At 38.9% G+C, this 20,573-nt stretch overlaps 1 protein-coding gene across 1 annotated transcript in view; it reads left to right on the forward strand.

Annotated features, from left to right (window-relative positions):
* The first annotated feature begins 572 nt into the window (after positions 1–572).
* The window catches only part of C4BPA (complement component 4 binding protein alpha), a 29,280-nt gene continuing 9,279 nt past the window's right edge, over positions 573–20,573 (forward strand). Inside the window, exons 1-8 of the mRNA XM_032422378.1 lie at positions 573–765; positions 8,664–8,827; positions 9,788–9,970; positions 10,815–10,914; positions 13,868–13,953; positions 14,122–14,316; positions 15,851–16,033; positions 16,710–16,910. Coding sequence (XP_032278269.1) covers positions 8,689–8,827; positions 9,788–9,970; positions 10,815–10,914; positions 13,868–13,953; positions 14,122–14,316; positions 15,851–16,033; positions 16,710–16,910 — 1,087 coding nt within the window. The 5' untranslated portion in view covers positions 573–765; positions 8,664–8,688. The remainder of the gene's footprint in view (positions 766–8,663; positions 8,828–9,787; positions 9,971–10,814; positions 10,915–13,867; positions 13,954–14,121; positions 14,317–15,850; positions 16,034–16,709; positions 16,911–20,573) is intronic.

A 20,573-nucleotide genomic window follows, 5' to 3' on the forward strand; every position in this document is an offset into this window, starting at 1 on the left:
GCCAGGCTTTGTTGCATTTCTCGGAGCAGTGCTCAATGATAGACCAATTTCTGGAAGTCATTTGGCGTCCAGCATGTACTAGTCGTGGTGGTGGTGGTAGTTATTTAACATGTTCCAGGCAACAGGGCCCATAGCAGGAATTCGGTAAATTTGTTAAACTCCCCACCATTGTACTTTCTTGGGGTGGAATGAAGACCAGCACAGGGCAAAGTCATCAGTCACTGAGCCCTAGGAAGGCCTGCTGGACCTAGCATCATGGAAAGTGGATCAAGGTGGACCTAGTCTCAACCCTACGGTATCCAAGTTTTCTAGGTTAGCTGGATTGCATCGTTATGTGTCTGTCTTGTATTTAGGAAAAAAGAAAAAACAAATCTGGCATCAAATTCATATTACCTTTCCACTTAGGGGAAATGGTTGGCAGAGAAGAGAACAAACGATTGCAACATGTTATCAAGAAGGAGGGTTCATGCCCAGGAAGGAGATTAGGTAAATACCAGTGCTTTATTTCCATTGTTAATCATTCACTGGGCCAGTAGAAAGTTTCTGCCCATCCATTAGAACTTAGCCATCCCTGACCAGCCAACTACATGGCTGGAATTCAGGGACTTCTCGGTGGTGCAATTACTAGCTAGCTTCAGGGTACTCTGGTAAACTCTGATCTGGGGAGGAACTAAAACTATTAGAGATCCAGGCAGTTTTTTTCCCTTGAGAAACGACCCAAGGCACCACGATAGAGTCTTCTACTTCTTCCTCAGCTACCTGCAGGTCAGTGAATTATTTGGGGTACCTTGGGGAAAAGGCTGCTGGTTTGGCCCTTTAAGGAGGGCAAGAGAGACAAAAACTTGGGGGTACTTTCAGCAGAAATCTTTTCAGGAGTCCTGCATTAGAGGGTTGTATGACCTGAAAAGTACTTCTAATCCCTCTGAGCCTCAATTTTGTATTATAAATGGGGGCATGAATAAACTGAAGCAGAAAGGAAGTAAAAGGTTACTCTTGTTATTGTATCTAGAAGTTGAGTGTGTTGGTTCATTGATTCTTTACCATCACTCCACACAGGGGATTTGAGGCAGGAGGTAAACCAGACTTTCCAAAGGGGTTCACAGATGACCTGGTTTAGAATGTAGACCTAGTCTACATTCAAAAAATTGATGCAGTGCCCTTTGGAGATTTTATTAACCCCTCCACATCTTCTCCACCATCCACAGCAAAGATCTTTTGATTTAATAATAAGAAGGATGTTGGTCAACCTCCAGTTACTTTCTGAAGCTAGAAGTCTTAACTGTTCTCACCTCCTTTCTCTTCCCCACTTTTCTGAATCTGGCAATGCTGATTACCCTTCCTTCTGGAAATTTCCTTCTCCCTTGGTGGGGCAGGACACAGTACTATTCTTGTCCTTATTTCAACTGCTCAACCACTCTTAGCTGATTCCTGTTCTGTCCCTAAATACAGTAGTACAGAGAGAATGAAAAATAAGAGTATCCAGATTGGGCAGAAGCATCAGGGAAGGTTTGAATTAAGTGTAGTGATACACTTGAATATAATATGAGCACACAAGGAAGAAGCTGATAGATAAAGAGATTTTAGGAAGGAGGTGAAAGTGTGGAAGCAAGTTCTTTCTGGAATCTGAAAGCGATGTGATTGAGTGTGCAGCTGCAAGAAAGGAGCTGAGACTGGATAGGAATATTACCCTTTCCAGAGGTATACAAGCTTTAAAAGGGCGGAGTTTAGACAAAATAAGTACATGGACTTAAAAAGTAGTCTCTAATGGAAGGAGAAATTTGGGAGCTGAGAATTTTCCCAGCGCCTCTCAAATTGTACTGCACTGCACATGCAAACAGTATTTGTGATCAGAGACCTGTCGTGTTGACTATAGCTCTTGAGTTGGTTTCACCTCTATAGGAATTTAAAAGATGATGAAGTCATCGAAATATGAGGGCATTTACTAGGGAAGTCTTAGCTTTTCAGCAGGCAGCTAATAGCATTCTAGATTTTGTAGGGAATGGAAAGATGATCTAAGTTTACTGTCATCATTTGAGAGATGAGAAACTGAGACCCAAGGAGCTGACATGACTTCTTCAAGATCATAGAATTAGACTATAGTATGACTAGGGCTCAAATTCGGGTCTCCTTAACTCACAAGTCCTAGCCTCCGTCCCTATCCTCTGTAGTCTGCTGAATCCTGTGCAGGTTCTGCTGAGGGACCACAAGGCATAGTGATGGTGAACTCCAGATGCCCCCCTGGTCCTCTGAGCCACCATATAGCCTCAGAACTAGCGAGGGAAGTGGGATCACTGTATCATTTATCTCTTCAACATTTACGAAGCATTTCACAGATGTTATTCCATTTGGTCCTCAATAAGGCAGTTAGTCATTCTCACTCTGAGGATAAAACTATATTGAGTTTTATTTATTTCACATTTATTGGATAACTGTTACATGCCAGTTACAATATCAGGTCAGCACTAGGAAGCTGAATAAATATCTTCTTTGTCTTCAAGGGACTCACAATTTATTTTAGGAGGCAAAAGTGAACAGACAATGAAGAGATACACTACCATATGGTATGACAATTAAGGTATCAGTAAAATACTAGGGGAGCATAGAAGAGGCTGATATTTCTCAGTGGGGTTGGGCAATTCTTCATTAAGGAAGTGAGGAGGTTGGAGGTAAGAGCATATGTCATAAGAGATATTATATGCAAATGCTTTCAAGTGTTTAAAAAAATCTAGGATGGGGTGGGTGCGTTGCTCAGTTGGTTAAGTATCTGCCTTCAGCTCAGGTCATGATCCCAGGGTCTTGGGATTGAGCCCCGTGTTGGGCTCCCTGTTCTACCAGGAGTCTGCTTATCCCTCTCCCTCTGCCCCTACCCCCACTTGCGCACTCTCTCTCTTTCTTGCTCTTTCTCTCTCAAATAAATAAATAAATAAATAAAATCTTTTTAAAAATCCAGGATGTATTTTGGGAAAGGTAAGCACCTTCATGAAGTTGAAGCCCAGTGTTTTAAGTGAGTAGAAGCAGAAGGAGGGTTGGGAGAGGTATGAAAACCTAGTAAATCTGGAACCATCGGAATTTTTAAGTAGATTGCTTTTTAGGACTATGACAGTGTCAAGCTAGAAGCTGGCTTACAAGTGTTTGGAGGCGTTTGCAGTGGTCTAGGGTGGGTGAAGGGAATTATGAGAATGTAAACCTGGACTATGGAAGTGGGGTGTAAGAGAGAGTGATAGATTCTAGTGCTGCTATGGCCAGCGTGACAGGACCTGGAGACTGAATATGGGAAGTGACGAGAGAGGAGGCTAGGATGACTCAGGTTTCTAGTCTGGGAGTCTGGGTAGGGATGATCACCTTAGCTGAGACAGAAAACACAGAGATCAAGTGTGCTGGAGAGAAGATAGTGGGTTTCATTTGGGATATGTTGGATTCAAGGTACGTGGGAGACACAAAGGAAGCAGCTGGAAAACTGATCTGAACCTTGGGAATTATACCTTAAACTTGAAAAAAAAAAGGATTTTTGCTTAAATAAGAAATCTAACAATCAGTTGCAGGGGATGGGGGAAGTAAGAAGAGCTTGGTAAAAGGATATAAATTTTCATCTTTAAGATAAAGAAGTTCTGAGGATCTAATGTAAGACACAGTGACTATATTTGATAACACCGTTTCATATAATTAAAATTTGCTAAGAGAGTAGAACTTAAATGTTCTCACCAAAAAGAAAAGGATAAATATGTGAGCTGATGGATGTGTTCGTTAACAAGATGGGTGGTGGGGGGTGGGGGGACAGTCCTTTCATAAAGTGTGCCTATGTCAAATCACCATGATACACACTTTAAATATCTTACAACTTAGTTACTTACATCTCAAGAAAGCTGATATTTCAGAAAAAAAATCTAACAGGGTTGGCTTAGCTGGTTAAGCACCCAACTCTTGATTTCGGCTCAGGTCATGATCTCACTGTTGTGGGATTGATCCCCAAGTGGCATCTGCTTGAGATTTTCTTTCTCCCTCTCCCTCTGTCCCTCCTCCTGCTTGCGTGGCTCTCTAAATAAATAAATAAATAAATAAATAAATAAATAAATAAAATATTTTCAAAAAGAGAGAGAAATCCAACAGAGTGAAAAGTTTGAGTTTACTTTCAGGATTACAAGTGAAAAGTGTAATAATTTATTTCTGGATTTGCAAAGAAAACTCACAGGTATTTATCACACTCAAAAACAGAAATGTAATTTACGTGTTATCCTGGACAAAAAATAATTTGTGAAGATAACCAGTTAGAATTATAGACTTTTCCAGAGTTAAAGGTTTTGTTCAAGTGGCAGAGCAATTATCTCTAAAGTCCAGAAATAACATATGCAAGGTCATCTTTAGGATGCAGATACCTGCTTTTGTGTAGCTACAGGGGAAGACAGAATAGTTTCTTAGAAATGTTCACAGTTTTAAGGCTAAGCACTGGAATTCTACTAGTTAGTGACAAGAGCAAAGGAGGTAGGCTCAAAGACTCAAAATTTATGTATGGGACTGAATAGGGCAGAATAAGATTTTTATTAACAACTGAGTTTATGAAGCATGTAAGTTTTTACACACTGTACAAGGAGACAGTTCTGTGAGTTCTGCCCAGAGGTCTGTGAGTGATTCATGGGTGATGGTCAAAGTCATGGGAGTAGGTGAGTGGCTCTCTGGAAGACAGTGAAAACTAGGGGAAGAAGAAAGCCCAGGACAGTCCCCTGTGGGCACCAGAGTCTCTGTTCTGGGTATGGCATTGGGTTTCACCATCACCAAAGGCCACAGTGAAGACCCAACCAATGGATTCTGACCCAAATCCAGTGGGCTCTCCTCTGCACTGGGGTTTAATTGAAGTACCCTGGTGATGCAGCCAAATGCCATTGTAATTATACATCACTATTTTAAATTTTATTTTTATTTATGAGAGAGAGAGAGAGAGAGGGAGAGCTGGGGAAGGAGCAGAGGGAGAGGGACAAGCAGACTTTGCACTGAGCATGGAGCGCAACTTGGGGCTTGATCCCAGGACCCCGAGATCATGACCTGAGCCAAAATCGAGAGTCAGACGCTTAACTGACTGAGCCACCCAGGTACCCCAACCCCAATTACACATCATTATTATGATGATGTTTTGACTCCAGGAGTTCTGGTCCTATCAAGGTCAGATGCCAACCCCAATCCCATCACTTTCTTCTCTGACATTTCTTTCCAATGTTTTCTGTGTGCCGGCTGTGCACCAAGGCAAGCTACCTCTCAGCAATTCTGAGAGATGTGTGTAGTTATCATTCCTACTTTATAACAGAGGAAATTGAAGCTTAGAGGAGTGGAGTATCCTGCCCGGGGACACACAGTTCCCATCTGGTGGAGCCAGGATTCAATCCACATAGCCTGGATCTGACTCCAGAGCCCACGCCCCAGGGTCTGGCTACATACTGTCCTCCTGTGTTCCCCAGCACTGTGTCTGTGGCCTCAGCGTGAGGCTGAGTGATGGAAATTCCTTAGCCCAGTGTAGGGTCTGTATGTATGGCTGCCTTTTATCTCCTGTCCTAATCTGTGGAGGGAGGAGACTAGTTTTGTTGATTCCTTCCCTCCTCACTGTCCTCTGTTGAATGGTTGAGGATATGATGACTTCAGATTAAGGATGGGGAAGAGCCTAGGGTGAAACCACTAGGCTCTGTTCTCATTAAGAACTTTAAAATCAATTAAAATCTGGGGCGCCTGGGTGGCTCAGTTGGTTAAGCGACTGCCTTCAGCTCAGGTCATGATCCCAGGGTTCTGGGATCGAGCCCGGCATCAGGCTCCCTGCTCGGCCGAAAGCCTGCTTCTCCCTCTCCCACTCACCCTGCTTGTGTTCCCTCTCATGCTGTCTCTCTCTCTCTCTGTCAATTAAATAAATAAATAAAATCTTAAAAAAATAATAAAATCAATTAAAATCTGACCTGGACAAAAGAAACACTCTAAGAGTAGATAAGGATGTGGAGCAGTGTTATTCCTCTTTAAAACATTTTATCACTAGGTACTTTTGAATGTAACTTGAACAAACATTTATTGAGTGCTTTAACTGTGTGAGGTGCAGTGCTTGGTACCAGGTGGGGCAGAGGCAAGTAAGAACCCACCTCTGACTTCAAGGACCTTGTGGTCTAGTGTTGAAGACAGACTTCAGATGTCAGTTATAAGCCACATCTGAATCAAAATTATAAACACCGAGTTGTAATTAGAATATGGAGACTGGCCTAGAGGCAAAGAGGGGACATTGGAGAAAGGACTGGCAGAATGAGTAGGAATCAAAGAAGGAAGAAGGACAAGAAGGCAAGTGATATGGGCAGGGGTACATTATAGGAAAATGTCTGGGGCTGTCAGGGATCCAGATTGTCCAGGTCAATCAAAGCAAGGGGGCTCAGACCAAATGACGGAAAAGCTTCTTTCCTGAAGCATCAGTTTGCTGAAATCTATTTGCTAAGTTTGTCAAATGATCAATTTACTGAACAGCATTTTAAATATTCATTTTGAATATACTCAATGATTATAAATATCTTCTTGTTGAACACAGCTAATGAATGCATTCTTTGTAGCAGCATTTTAAGTATTTCTGTTCAATTTCTTAAAAGTAAGGATTTAATCTTATGGCTCTGTTTTTATAAATATACTCAGGAATATTTTCCGGAGTATATCCAATGTATATATTTTCATTGTGAACATAATAACTGCAACAATTCATGTGGGGAATTTGCACTTTATACTGTCAGCTTCTTGAGTTTTTATAGTCAAATTCTATTTTGCCAATGTATTGGTATTTTTATTTTATTTTATTTCTTAAAAATTAAAAACAATTTCCAGCTTATTTTTTTCAAAATTTTTAAATGCATATTGGTATTTTTAAACCTCTTTCTTCAATTTCACTGAAATTCAACCAAATCTATGAACTCATCAAAAATTAAAGAAACTCATTTCTATAGTTTTTACAGTTCATAACAGTTTTCATTGGATGGGAGAAACTTCATATTTTGCAAATTTCATGGATGATTTAGTGGACTGGTTTTCACTAAGTGGAATGAAACTTACCCCCACCTGTCTCCTATCTCATCCAGATTGTTAGGGCAAGAGGAACAGTCTAGAGATCTGGAGTGGAGGGACAGGCAAACAAAAAAGAAAAGGGGTGTGTAAGGGCCCCAAATGCTGGTCCTGGCTCCTTCACACCTCTTTAGACCACCTCAATGTATTCAGTACAAATTCTGTAAACATATTTTAGTAAGCGAATACATTTGGTAAGTGGATCATTACACTGAATTTACTTTTTGGCAGAATTGTCCTAGTGGCTGTGTCCAGAGCTCAGGCGCCAGGATGTCTGTCAGGTGGGATGGCCCACGACTGATGGCAAGTGGAAGAATGGCTTCATCAGAACTGAATTTTGGAAAGATAAGATCAAATGAGTCATTACTCAGTTAGGAAGTTAGTCTCTCCACGTAGTGTGAAGGGTCATTATAAACTTGTCTCTTCCTGTAAAGTGGGACAGAAACATCTTTGAGGGAAACATTGAGGGCACTCAACAGATATGTGCATAGTATGAGTTATGAACACCTGGGGCATATAGAATCATCTGGATCTAACAGGTATCAGAATAAAATCATCATGAAATTCAGTATTTCTTTGGGAGTTAACTTCATATATTCCTTGAGGACAAGGAATATTTCTAATGTAAATTTAAGATTTAAGATATATTGTTTTTCCCAAGAGGAACAGGAGTGGTGGTGAAGAGAAAAGTGTCTTTCATGATTTTTCTTTAAAGAAGTCTTCAAATAGATCAAATATGAAAGTACAATTAGTCACATATATTTTTCTTTTTCTTTGTATAGCTGTATGTCTATACATACAGACATACATATCTCTCCATAAACCATTCTTTTAAAACTGCAAGTGGCTCGATGGTTCATTGCCTCTGTTGACAGTCGTCATGAGGAACTCACAATACTACACAGATCTGACTCCTTTTCTCTATCTCATCATTTTCCTGCCTTTTAATATTATTTTGTCTTACATTTGTTCCCTCTTCTCCAACTCCTCTGCCATTTCCTTGGTCTGACCATTTCTGTGGCTCACCTGGCCAGGTACAATGGTCTTCTTCCTCAACCTTCCTGTTTCCTCTCTTTGTTCACTTCAGTCTATCATGTACACATCTGCCACAGTGATCTTTTAAAAGCACAAGCACTGGGTGTTATATGCAACTAATGAATCGTTGAGCAGTGCATCAAAAACTAATGATGTACTATAGGTTGGCTAACAGAACATAACAAATAAATAAATGAATAAATGAATAAATAAAAAAAATAAAAACACAATAATGAATCACTCCTTAGCTTAAAAGTAAACAAAGGGGAAACAAAATCCAAAATGAAAAATAATGGTTCTTTATTCCCTAAAGAGTAGAATTTATAAATTCCTAAACTTGACCCTTATATCCCATTTAGACACTTCTATAAGCAACCACCTCCCCATCTCTCCTCTGAGCAGAGGCTAACACTCCCTGTGTCATGTTGTAACATTTGAGTGCATGTGCTTTACTACTGTAGGGCATAATTTCCTTGAAGATGTGGACCCCGTAGTATTTATCCTGGTGCTTTATGACAACTAGGAATTCAATGACTGCTTATTAAATTGAGGTCTTTTGGCAGAAAAATCTGGGAGAATCATCAGGTCATGAACCCCAGAGCTCCAAATGGGATCCTTCATAGAAAAGAGAAAATGGCAGCCCAGCCCTTGTCTAGGCTATGGAGAGTCTCTGATCCAACTCTGTTCCAAATGACCTTGGTCGCTGCTCTCATGGCTCCTGTTCTTGGTGAGTACTAGAGAGATAAGTTCAGATTGGCGACAAACATTCAAGATCATCCACTCATTCGCTCTTAACACTAACAGATGATTCAGCTTCTAGCAGAAAGCCACCTGCCGCAGCGAGGGTTGATTTGACCAGGAATTTGGAATTTGGAGTTAAAGGGGATTTGGAATTATTTGGGATTTAGGGGGAATTTGTTTTATCCATAGAAGAGGCAGTTTTCTGGGCACATTCCCCTAGCATTTCTCCTCCAGGAATTTTCCAAAACAATTTGTCTCCCAAACATGACTTGAAACAAGTCAGTGTGATCTATCGGCCCGACTGAACAATTTTCACTGCCTCTGGGTCTATCCAGAATAGAGAGGAGAAGTAAGTATAGACTTCTCTTAGGGCTACTGAAAGGTAAATTGGTCCCCTATTTAATTCTTGCAAGGAAAGCAGGATTAACATTTTTATGTTTCAAGCACTCCATGCTTCTTCCTTTGCATCATTCAAAATCCAACATGTGCAAAAAGGTGCAAATTAAGAATGTGGTTCTTATCCATCTCCCAGCCACCCGGGTTCCCTTTCCTGAGACAGGCAATCTTACCTATGGTTTTATTGATGAAATACTATGTTTCTGTTGAGGAAAATTGTAGGAACTGCTGGCTTTGCTCAGATATCTCTGAGTCAGCAGATATGAGGAATCTGATAGGTGAATAAAATCACATCTGCCACCCTTTAGATGAATTATCTCATAAACAGTAGAAAGGGGATGAAAAATTTCTGCCTTTTATCATTTATCAGCAGATGTGTATTACTGATCACTCACTGGATTCGTTGAACAATGGGGACAATAAGAGTTATTATTTTTCTTGATTAGAGGAGAAAGGAATGGTCCTTGATCTAAAAATCATACTACTGAAACATTAAGATGCTGTGTTTCAAGCTATAACTTCTGGCGCTCTTTGTCATTTTGGTGTCCAGGAACTTGTGGTCCCCCACCGAATTTATACTTTGCTTCTTTAACAACTGAGTTGAATGGGACATACTTCAACAGTGGAACTGTCCTGAAATACACATGCCGTCCTGGCTACAGTAAGGTTAATTTTTTAAGTCAGGTTGTTACCTGTCAACGTAACACATGGAGATACAGTGAATTCTGTGTCAGTAAGTATGAACATTTATTTTTCTTATTTATGCTTTTCCCTTCTTTGCAAATTTGTCTCAGGAATTAAGTTTTCTGAGTACAAATGAGAATCTTTGGTCACTAAGAAACCATCCAGTTGTCAAGTCACCAATTTCAATGTACATACGTGTGCTACTTTTTGAAAAGCATAAACAAAAAACCAAATAAAACAGAAATTAGGAACTACCTGGTTGTAGTGAAAAATAAGCTTATCCTTTACCCTGTAATTCAGTAAACACTTCTTTCCTAAGTGAACTACAAATTCAATTTTAATATTTTGAAAACCAGATTCATTCTTTACAAAGTTATAAAGTATTATGTGGCTAGAGAGAGGTAATGCAGTTTCCAAAGAAACCTCAACCAAAATATCTGCTGTGTTTGGAGGAAGATTCTGTGATTCACTTATAGTTGAGAATAAATTCTGTGATGTTCTTCCAATAGTGAGGGTATCTACACTTTCTGTTGTCCCTTTTGTGACCAAGGACATGCATTTTTGAGTGGCCTGCATACAAAGTACGTGCCACAGAGCTAGAATGGAGCATCGCTCCCTGATCAATAACTATCCTGGACTGCAGACTCCATGACCATAGTGATTTAACTGAGTATTTTTCTCTATTGGTGAAATGTACCAGAAAATTGTGAGATCAGATTTTGTATTCATTTATCCTCCAAAGTAAAAATTTAGTGAGTCAGGATCAGAAATATGTTTGGATCTCAACCTCTGGATCTTTCTGGAAGCATAGGTCAAAGCGAATCAATCAGTCTTCTAATGCCTTATCTGTGAGTAGTTGGAATCACTAATTATCTTTTTAATTTTTCTGTCAGAGAAACGATGCAGAAACCCAGGAGAATTACAAAATGGGAGAGTGATAGCTAAGACAGATCATTTCTTTGGATCACACTTAGAATTCGTTTGTTCAGAAGGGTGAGTGTGAAGCAATCTAGAAACAATTCTTTTAAATTAATTTTTAATAAATAGCTGATATATTTCAAAAGTAAAAATGATGTAAAACCATATGCACTGAGAATTCTCACTTCTACCTTCTTGCCATCCACCTCATTTTTTTGTGTGTGTCCTTAAACAGGGATCCACATTTATTGGTTTCTTAGGTATCTTTCTAGTGTTTACTTTACAAATACAAGCTAAAAATTAGTATATATTTTTATTTTACACCTTTCCAATAACAAATGTAGCTTTGAATCTTGCTTTTTTACTCATCAGTATATACAGAACATAGTTCCACGTTTGTGCATAGAAGTTCCTCATTGATTTGTCTTTACAACTTCATAGAATGTGATTGTGTGATGTATCACGGATTAACAATCTCTTTGATGTATCCATAGATATTTCCAATGTTTTGCTATTCTGAACAGTGCTCTGATGCATCACTTTGTACATATATAATTTTGTACAGATGTAATTATATCTGTAGGGTAAATTTCCAGAGTGGGATTTCTGTGTCAGAGTATACCTATTTGAAAATTTGAAAGATATTGCCTAATTGCTCTCCTTAGAGGTTACATGTTTTGCAGAGTATGTAAATGTCTGTCTCTTCATAGACTTTCCAACTGTGTTGTCAATCTTTTGCAAACTTGTGAAATTTTTGAAAATTTTCCAAGTTAAGAGGTAAAAATGAAATCTTACTATAGTTTCAATGTACATTTCTCTTATGAGTGAGATTGAGCAGATTTTTATGTGTTCAAGAGATAGTTGTATTGATTTGTGAACTATTTGGCATATCCTTTGCCTATTTTTTAAAATTGATTTCTTGAAATTTGTATTCTTAATTTCTAGGATAAATACCTACATACATGAACATATATATGTTCATATATATATATACACACTATATATAAATATATAGTATATACTTATAGAGGTTATTAAATATATCAAACCTACTCATAGAGGTTATTAAAATATATTATAAAGCCTTGATAATATGTCACTATGAAATGTGTATATGAATATGTAGGCAAAATAATGGCATTGAATAGAAACATACGCAGATATAAGATACATATGAGAATTTAATATAGTGTTAAAAAGCACTCTCAAATCAGTAAACTAAAGATGGACTTTTGGAATAACAGGAAAGTCATGTGGGAAAATATAGCCTAGGATATATATCTTGCACTGTATATTGTATATTGCCTCCAAATGGATCAAAGCTTTAAACATTAAAAAAAAATGAAAGCATAAAGGTAGCAGAAGAAATCTAGGTAAATAGTTTAAAATCTTGTATTGGAGAAGGGCTTTTAAATGAAGACCTAAAATCCAGAAGCCATTTTAAAAAGAGAGTTTGATAAATTTGAAGCATTAAAACAGTTTTTCCTTAAGAAGAAAAAATAGCCAAGTCAAAAGAAAAATAATACACTTGGGGGGAAAGTTGCAGCTCCTTTAAGAAACAAGGTCTAAATCCTAATATGCATAGGTTCATGTGTATATATCGTGTGTGTAGGCCTCTGTTTATAGACTAGGTTGAACAAAAAGTAGCCATTGTGGAAAAGTAACAAAAATCTATGCAAGGCTGCAGGAAGATAAGAGTTATTTTGACAGCGTCTGTTTGTACAGATCTCTCCTGGCTTCACCTCCCCATCTCTGGTGATAAGATTATTCTTTTTCTCCTGTTATGGGGAAAGCATCTTTCAGGTGAGAGTTTTATCTCCTGCTTTCAGGAAGAAAAGAGAAGTCAGAATGCCTTCCTTTGTCTATTTCAAGTGCCTTGAACTCAAAATAATCTTTAGTAATTTTACTCTTAGTTGTTTTGGTACAGACCATTTACTTCAACATTTTGTTGTTATGTGCTGCTCTTTTAAAATGTAGATTGAATATTATTTTATTTATGCAATACTTATTTGAAATACATTTTAAAATAGCTATTTTGTTCTGTTTTGTGTTCCTTCTTCAGGTTCTCCAACTAAGTATGTGTTGATTCTCCTTTACTTGTCCCCTGTGTTTAACATTTTCCTCTAATGTTTCCTTTTGTTTGATTTTCGCACATGTATCCTTATTTATCCCTTACCGCGTATGGCTCCTGAGATGGAAAGCACGAAGATTCAGAAGGGAAGTGCTGTTGGAATGCTAAAGGGTTCCTACTGGAATAACTGGAAACCATATTTTCCGCTTGGTTTCCTGGGTAGCTTAGGAAACTTACATTTCCTAGAAATTTCAAAATAAAGAAATGTTTAATTCTCCTTGTCTTTTATCCTATTAAAAAATTCATTTTTCTTTGAGCTAGTATTAAATAAGTCCCAGGGGCTCTATTGCCGAAGCTAACATTTCCATTAGTGTTCAACCACAGTGTACATTTATTCCTTGATGATAGTACCATTTTAAGACATACTAACAATGCTTTTTCTTTCTGTTACCATAATACACAGAGGGCAGTAAGACAAACTAAAGAAAGCTTAGAACTTGTCAAGAGCCATAAAAAATGGGGATCGTGAACGGGGGAGTTAATGGTGTATTGGAGAGGGTAAGCACCCAAAAGTCAGAAGGGGGCTGCATATCAGAGGCCTGAGAGTTTGGGGCCAGCAACCTGGATGATACTGTCATCTAGACAAAATTGCAGAACACACTCAAATGAGTCTTTTACCCTACATTGTCCTGGTTGAGCTCTGGATGAATGCCATGCCCCATATAGTTGATGCCCAATAATAGATTGCAGAATAAAAGAACAAATGAACAAACACACACATCTCATTGCAGTGATGAAGTTTTACTGAATGGAAGGCTCAGTGGGAAGTGTTATCTGGAAAACATTATTTCTTCATTTTTGTTATTGAGTAACCAGTTTATTTGTTCAGACCCCTTTATCCAACTTAATTTAAGGTAAGAAGAATTTCATTAAACTCTTTTATCCTATCTCATTCAGATATATTTTAATTGGCCCAACCACTAGTAACTGTGAGATCCAAGATAAAGGAGTTGATTGGAGTGATCCTCTCCCACTATGTGTAAGTAAGTAAAGACTTTTTCTGGCTTGACTGCAAACCTAAACCATGCTAGAAAATAAAACTCTTGTGCAGCTTTGCTGCTTCTTGTACCCTCCATTAGAATTTGCATCATGAATGCTAGATTTGCAAAGGTACCTTCCCTGATTATTTCTTTTTCTTCACTCACTCCCAGGTGCTAAATGCAAGCCTCCTCCAGACATCAGCAATGGGAGGCACAACGGTGGAGACGAAGATTTCTACACATATGGCTCTTCTGTCACCTACAGATGTGACCCCAACTTCTCAATGATAGGCAAAGCCTCCATTTCTTGCACAGTGGAAAATAAGACAGTAGGTGTCTGGAACCCAAGTCCTCCTACTTGTAAAAGTAAGTCACAGGGATGAATTTTGGTTTGAATGTTTTGTTTAAAAGAAAAAGTTAGGTGAATTTGTTGCAGAAAGGGAATGATTCCAAGACCAACCACTGCAACAATGCAGTCATTTATTTGCTCAACCGATATTTATGTATGATGGCCCAGTGTGCAGTAACAAACAGCACTGACATCTCGTTGGCTTTGCAAAGTAAAAGTTGATTTTCATTCATACAGAGTCTGCTGCAAGTTCAGGGGACTCTAGGCCAGCTGTAGTCTAGGTGTACATTTAGCAATAAGCCTAGCAATCTGGGTTGCTTTGATCTTGTGATACTTCTACATCAAAATGTCCTTTCAAAATCTGTTCAGTAGGTGAAGAGAGAAAAGCAAATTATGCCCTGGCTTTCGAAAAGAGCTTCAGTCTGAAGTGACCACATGTTGCTTTACAGCCTTTTGTCCCAAACTAGTAATGTGGAGACCCTACCTTGAGGGAACTGAGGAATATTGCCTTTTGTCTGTTCAGGGAGGACAAGTGGAACTATTGGTTAGCACTTACAATGTTCACCCCAAGTGCCTACAGGACAGAGCAAAAAAACCCCCCCCAAAATCAGAAAATCTACTGTGTATCGTTAGTTGGCTAATCTGAGGGACCTTCCTTTGTGACTAAGTGCCTACACCGTATCACTTAGTATTCTGACTCACCACAGAACACAGTCAAATCCGGGGATGAAAAAGCATGATCCCACAAGCAATTCAAAATGCCAGGAGTCCAGACAGCAAGAGGAGGAAATGGCAGAGACTGAGGACAGAAAGTCAGCAGAGCCAGGTTACAAAGGGCCTCATGTGTCCCTCTGAGGAGTTCGGAGCAAAGGTGAAATGGAAACACTGAAAGGCTTTAACCAGGGAAGTAAAAGTGTTGCATTTCAGAAAGACAAGTCTGGCTCCAGAAGGGACAACAAAGGAAGTGGGACAAAACTCAACCCATAGGCACCTGTTGCAACCATCCAGCCAAGTGATGAAGGTAGCTTCAGCCATAGCCATGAGTCATCAAGGTGGCAGGACTGACATGGGGGCAGGATGACTGACTGCTGTGGGGCTGGAGTGGTGGGGGCAGTTTGTTCTTAGTGAGAGCACAGATCTCTGATGCCTGGCTGCCTCTTCCTCATGACCACCGTATCATTACCGTTGGCCACTGACCCATACCGAAATCATGCAGAAAAGTAGGCCACCGTCAGGAGAGGATTATGGGGCCATTGAGGGATGTGTTATAGATGGCTGGTTTTGCTTGAGTTATAGATGGCTGGTTTTTCCTGAGTAAGGTGGAGTTATTCACAGTTCTATCATAACAGAACCGATAGGATGGGACCTCCTCTTACTGAGGCTTTTTAAAGTTGAAATTATATTCACTTTAAAATGTTTTCCTTGTATCTGCTTGACGTACACTGTATTAGGCTTTTGTGTCATAGTTGAAACTGGATTAGCAATAGCAAGTAATATCCTTATTGCCGTTTCTCTTTTACAACTCACTTGTCTTTTCTTGTGATTCTTTAGAAATCGTCTGTCCAAAACCAGAGGTTAAAAATGGAAACGTAATCTCTGGATTTAGAACCATCTATACTTACCAAAACTCCATGGTATTTGACTGCGAGGAAGGTTTTATTCTCAAAGGAAGCAGTTTAATCCATTGTGGGGAAAATAATGACTGGGATCCTCCTCCTCCCATCTGTGAGCTCAGTAAGTATGGACCATGAAGGAAGTTCAATGTTTGGCATCTAAATTACCCAGAAATGTTGGTGGGGGCATATTTGTATGCCTAAACCCACTTGAACTGCAGTAAAAATTTAAATTTAGATCAATAATTGTCTTTATTTTTTCTAGTTGTTGGAAAAGAAAGATTACAGTACACTAGGCAAGGTCTTATATAATCACAAAAGGTTGCCATATACAGTTGTGCAGGTCGTGGACACTTCAACCCTAAAGGGAGACATTAACATTGTAGACATTGTGGATTAGTGTATTTATTTCAACAATCTTCTTGCAGTTAGTAGGAAACTTGTTTTGTTCTAACAAAATCATTACGTTATGATAATTGACTTGAAAGATAAATAGTAAAGTGTCCTGTAGGGGCAGGAATGCCTTTTTCCAACTTCCACAAAAATATTATACAGACTAACTATGATTCTGACACTCTAAAACTATAAACTCATGTGGATCATGAAAAATTATGTTAATAATAATATTGAGAACTTGGTGCTAGTTTGTTTCCTGATGTGGCTGATGCATCAGCCATGGCAAGACCGTTCCTGGCTGAATGAACGCATGGCATCCTCTGATAGGACAGGCTTGTTGATGATCACTGTTGCATCCCTAGTACCGGTGTCTTTTCCCCTTGTTCTCCCTTTCTGAGCAGATAGTTGTACTGACTTACCAAGCATCCCAAATGCCTACTGGGAAAGATACAACAACCACGTGCCGACAAAAGAGCGAATATATGATATTGGAACTGTGTTGAGGTACAGGTGTTATCCTGGTTATGAGCCTGCTTTGGATGGGTCTACCACTGTGACTTGTCAGAGAAATCTGACTTGGACCCCACACATAGGATGTAACGGTGAGTCTCTGTTTTTTAAATCTTTTTGTAGATTAGATGCCCAGCATGTGCTAGGCTTTTTTTTTTTTTTTTTTCTTAAAATGAATGCAGTTTTATCTTTCAAGATAAATTTAGGATTATAATAATTCAACAGAGGAGTTAAGTATTATTGTCAGAAGGGATCATGGAAGTCTTGGAGGAGCTGAGAAACTATGACTGTAACTATAACTTTCCTTATCCCATTTCAAAATCAAATGAGACGTGGACACGGAAGGGACACAGAAGTGAAGCCTTAGTCAGATTGAGTATTAGCCTCATCACTGGTGAAAGTAGCATGGAGAATACGGCTCAACATTTACCAGAGTCAGACCTCTGTTACAGCCCTTTCCTCCCCAGTGTCGACTTTGGGGTGCTTAGTAGAAGGAAAGTCTGTGAAACAGTCATGAACTCAACCAGCTGCAAAGTGACTTGTGTCTCATGTCTTTGAGCCAAGGGACTGCGGGCTGCAGGAGCTGGGTCTTGTGACCTGCCCCTAGAAGACAGACCCTGACCCCTGACCCAGTACTCTGGCCTCAGAGGGATAAAAAGGAGACTTTCTACAATCTCAAGATGTCTTTTCTCTTTGAGAGAACGTGAGGAGCTGAGAGACAAGCAGATGCAGTTTTATGGGCTTCAGTGGAATTGACAACAGAGAGAGAAAATGGTTCCTTGCGCACATCAGAATCTTGCCATTTTAGAGGTGAAGACACAGAGGCCCAGGATATAGGGAACTTTATTCTACAGATTGGAACTGGAAAAATGTGTAAAATGAACAAGTAATGAAAAATGGTAGTTTAGATCTACCAATTGGAAGATCATTCATTTCACATTAGGACTTCAAGTTTAATTACAGTTATTTAGACTCATTTGGGGGCAATAAAATGAAAAGTTTTAACAAAATTACCAAATTAAAATATATTTAACAATGATGGTCACCACTTAAATAACAAAGTATTGGTAAATACAAGCCTTTGAGGATTCTCCTTGATGAATACGAAATAGTGACTTGTAATTAATACACTAATTCTTTCTATATAAATGTTTATTTATACATGTCTAAAAACCAACTTCTATTTTTCTCCATCCTTTTCTTTTCTTCTTTGTCTTATTATTGAGGTATAGTCAACACACAATGTTATATTAGTTTCAGGTGTACAATATAATTCAACAATTCTGTGCATTACTCAGTGCCCACCACAAGAAGTATAGTCACCATCTGCCACCATATATTATTACATTATTGTGACTATATTCCCTATGCTGTACTTTTAATCTCTGTGACTTATTTATTTTATAACTGGAAGTTTGTACCTCTTAATCCCCTTCACCTATTTCATCCATCCTCCAGTTTCCTCCCCTCTGGTAACCACCAGTTTGTTCTCTGCATTTAAAAGTCTGTTTGTTTATTAGTTTGGTTTGGTTTGGTTTTTAGATTCCACATATAAGTGAAACCATATAGTATTTGTCTTTCTCTGTCTGACTTAGCTATCATGGGCCTTCTGGGCCCACCCATGTGTCACAAATGGCAAGATCATTATTTTTTCTGACTAATATTCAAATGTGGGTGTATGTATGTATGTGTGTGTATATATATATATAGACACATATATATATATATACACACACACATATATATACCACATCTTCTTTATCCATTCATCTATCTATGGACACTTGGGTTACCACATATCTTAGATGCACCAATTTACATTCCCACTGGTACAGCACAAGGATTCCCTTTCTACTGCATCCTTGCCAACACGTGCTATTTCTCTTCTTTTTGACATTAGCCATTTTGACAGGTGTGAGGTGATATCTCATTGTGGTTTTGATTTGCATTTCCCTGATAGTGAGTGATGTTGGGCATCTTTTCATGTGTCTGTTGGCCACCTGTATGTTTTCTTTTTTCTTTCTTTTTTTATTATGTTATGTTAATCACCATACATCATTAGTTTTTGATGTAGTGATCCATGATTCATTGTTTGCATATAACACCCAGTGCTCCATGCAGAACATGCCCTCTTTAATACCCATCACCAGGCTAACCCATCCCCCCACCCCCCTCCCCTCTAGAACCCTCAGTTTGTTTCTCAGAGTCCACAGTCTCTCATGGTTCGTCTCCCCCTCTGATTTACCCCCCTTCATTTTTCCCTTCCTGCTATCTTTTTTTTTTTTTTTTTTTTTAAAATATATTGTATTTTTTTTTTCAGAGGTACAGGTCTGTTTTCTTTAGAAAAGAGTCTCTTCAGGTACTCTGCCCATTCTTTAATCAGATTACTTGATTTTTCAGTGTTGAGTTTGATAAGTTCTTTATATATTTTGGATATTCACCCTTTATTGAATATATTGTTTACAGATATCTTCTCCCATTCAGTAGGTTGCCTTTTTGTTTTGTTGATGGTTTTCTTCAATGTGCAAAAGTGTTTTATTTTGGTGTAATCCCAATAGTTTATTTTTGCTTTTGCTTCCCTTGCCTGAGGAAACAGATCCATAAAAATGCTAATGTCCAAGAGATTACTGCCTATGTTTTCTTTTAGGAGTTTTATGGCTTCAGGTCTCACATTTAGGTTTTTAGTCCATTTTGAGTTTATTTTTGTGTATGGTGTAAGAAAGTGGTCCAGTTTCATTCTTTTGCACATAGCTGTCTAGTTTTTTCAATACCATTTATTGAAAAGACTGTGTTTTCCCCATTGTATATTCTTGCCTCCTTTGTCATAGATTACTTGACTATATAAGCATGGCTTTATTTTGGGGCTCACTATTCTGTTCTATTGATCTATGAGTCTATTTTTGTGCTAGTACCATACTGTTTTTTTTTATTATTATGTTATGTTAATCACCATACATTACATCATTAGTTTTTGATGTAGTGTTCCATGATTCATTGTTTGCGTATAACACCCAGTGCTCCATTCAATATGTGCCCTCTTTAATACCCATCACCAGGCTAACCAATCCTCCCAGCCCCCTCCCCTCTAGAACCCTCAGTTTGTTTTTCGGAGTCCAACGTCTCTCATGGTTCGTCTCCCCCTCCGATTTCCCCCCCTTCATTCTTCCCCTCCTGCTATCTTTTTCTTCTTTTTTTTTTTTTTTAACATATATTGTATTATTTGTTTCAGAGGTACAGATCTGTGATTCCACAGTCTTGCACAATTCACAGCACTCACCATAGCACATACCCTCCCCAGTGTCTATCACCCAGCCACCCCATCCCTCCCAACCCCCACCACTCCAGCAACCCTCAGTTTGTTTCCTGAGATTAAGAATTCCTCATATCAGTGAGGTCATATGACACATGTCTTTCTCTGATTGACTTATTTCACTCAGCATAATACCCTCCAGTTCCATCCACGTCGTTGCAAATGGCAAGATCTCATTCTTTTTGATGGCCGCATAATATTCCATTGTATATATCTACCACATCTTCTTTATCCATTCATCTGTCGATGGATATCTTGGCTCTTTCCACAGTTTGGCTCTTGTGGACATTGCTGCTATAAACATCGGGGTGCATGTACCCCTTCGGATCCCTACATTTGTATCTTTGGGGTAAATACCCAGTAGTGCAATTGCTGGATCGTATGGTAGCTCTATTTTCAACTTTTTGAGGAACCTCCATACTGTTTTCCAGAGTGGCTGCACCAG

The sequence above is a fragment of the Phoca vitulina genome, unplaced genomic scaffold (genome assembly GCF_004348235.1).
Source record: "Phoca vitulina isolate PV1807 unplaced genomic scaffold, GSC_HSeal_1.0 scaffold26, whole genome shotgun sequence".
In the NCBI taxonomy this organism is placed as follows: domain Eukaryota; kingdom Metazoa; phylum Chordata; class Mammalia; order Carnivora; family Phocidae; genus Phoca; species Phoca vitulina.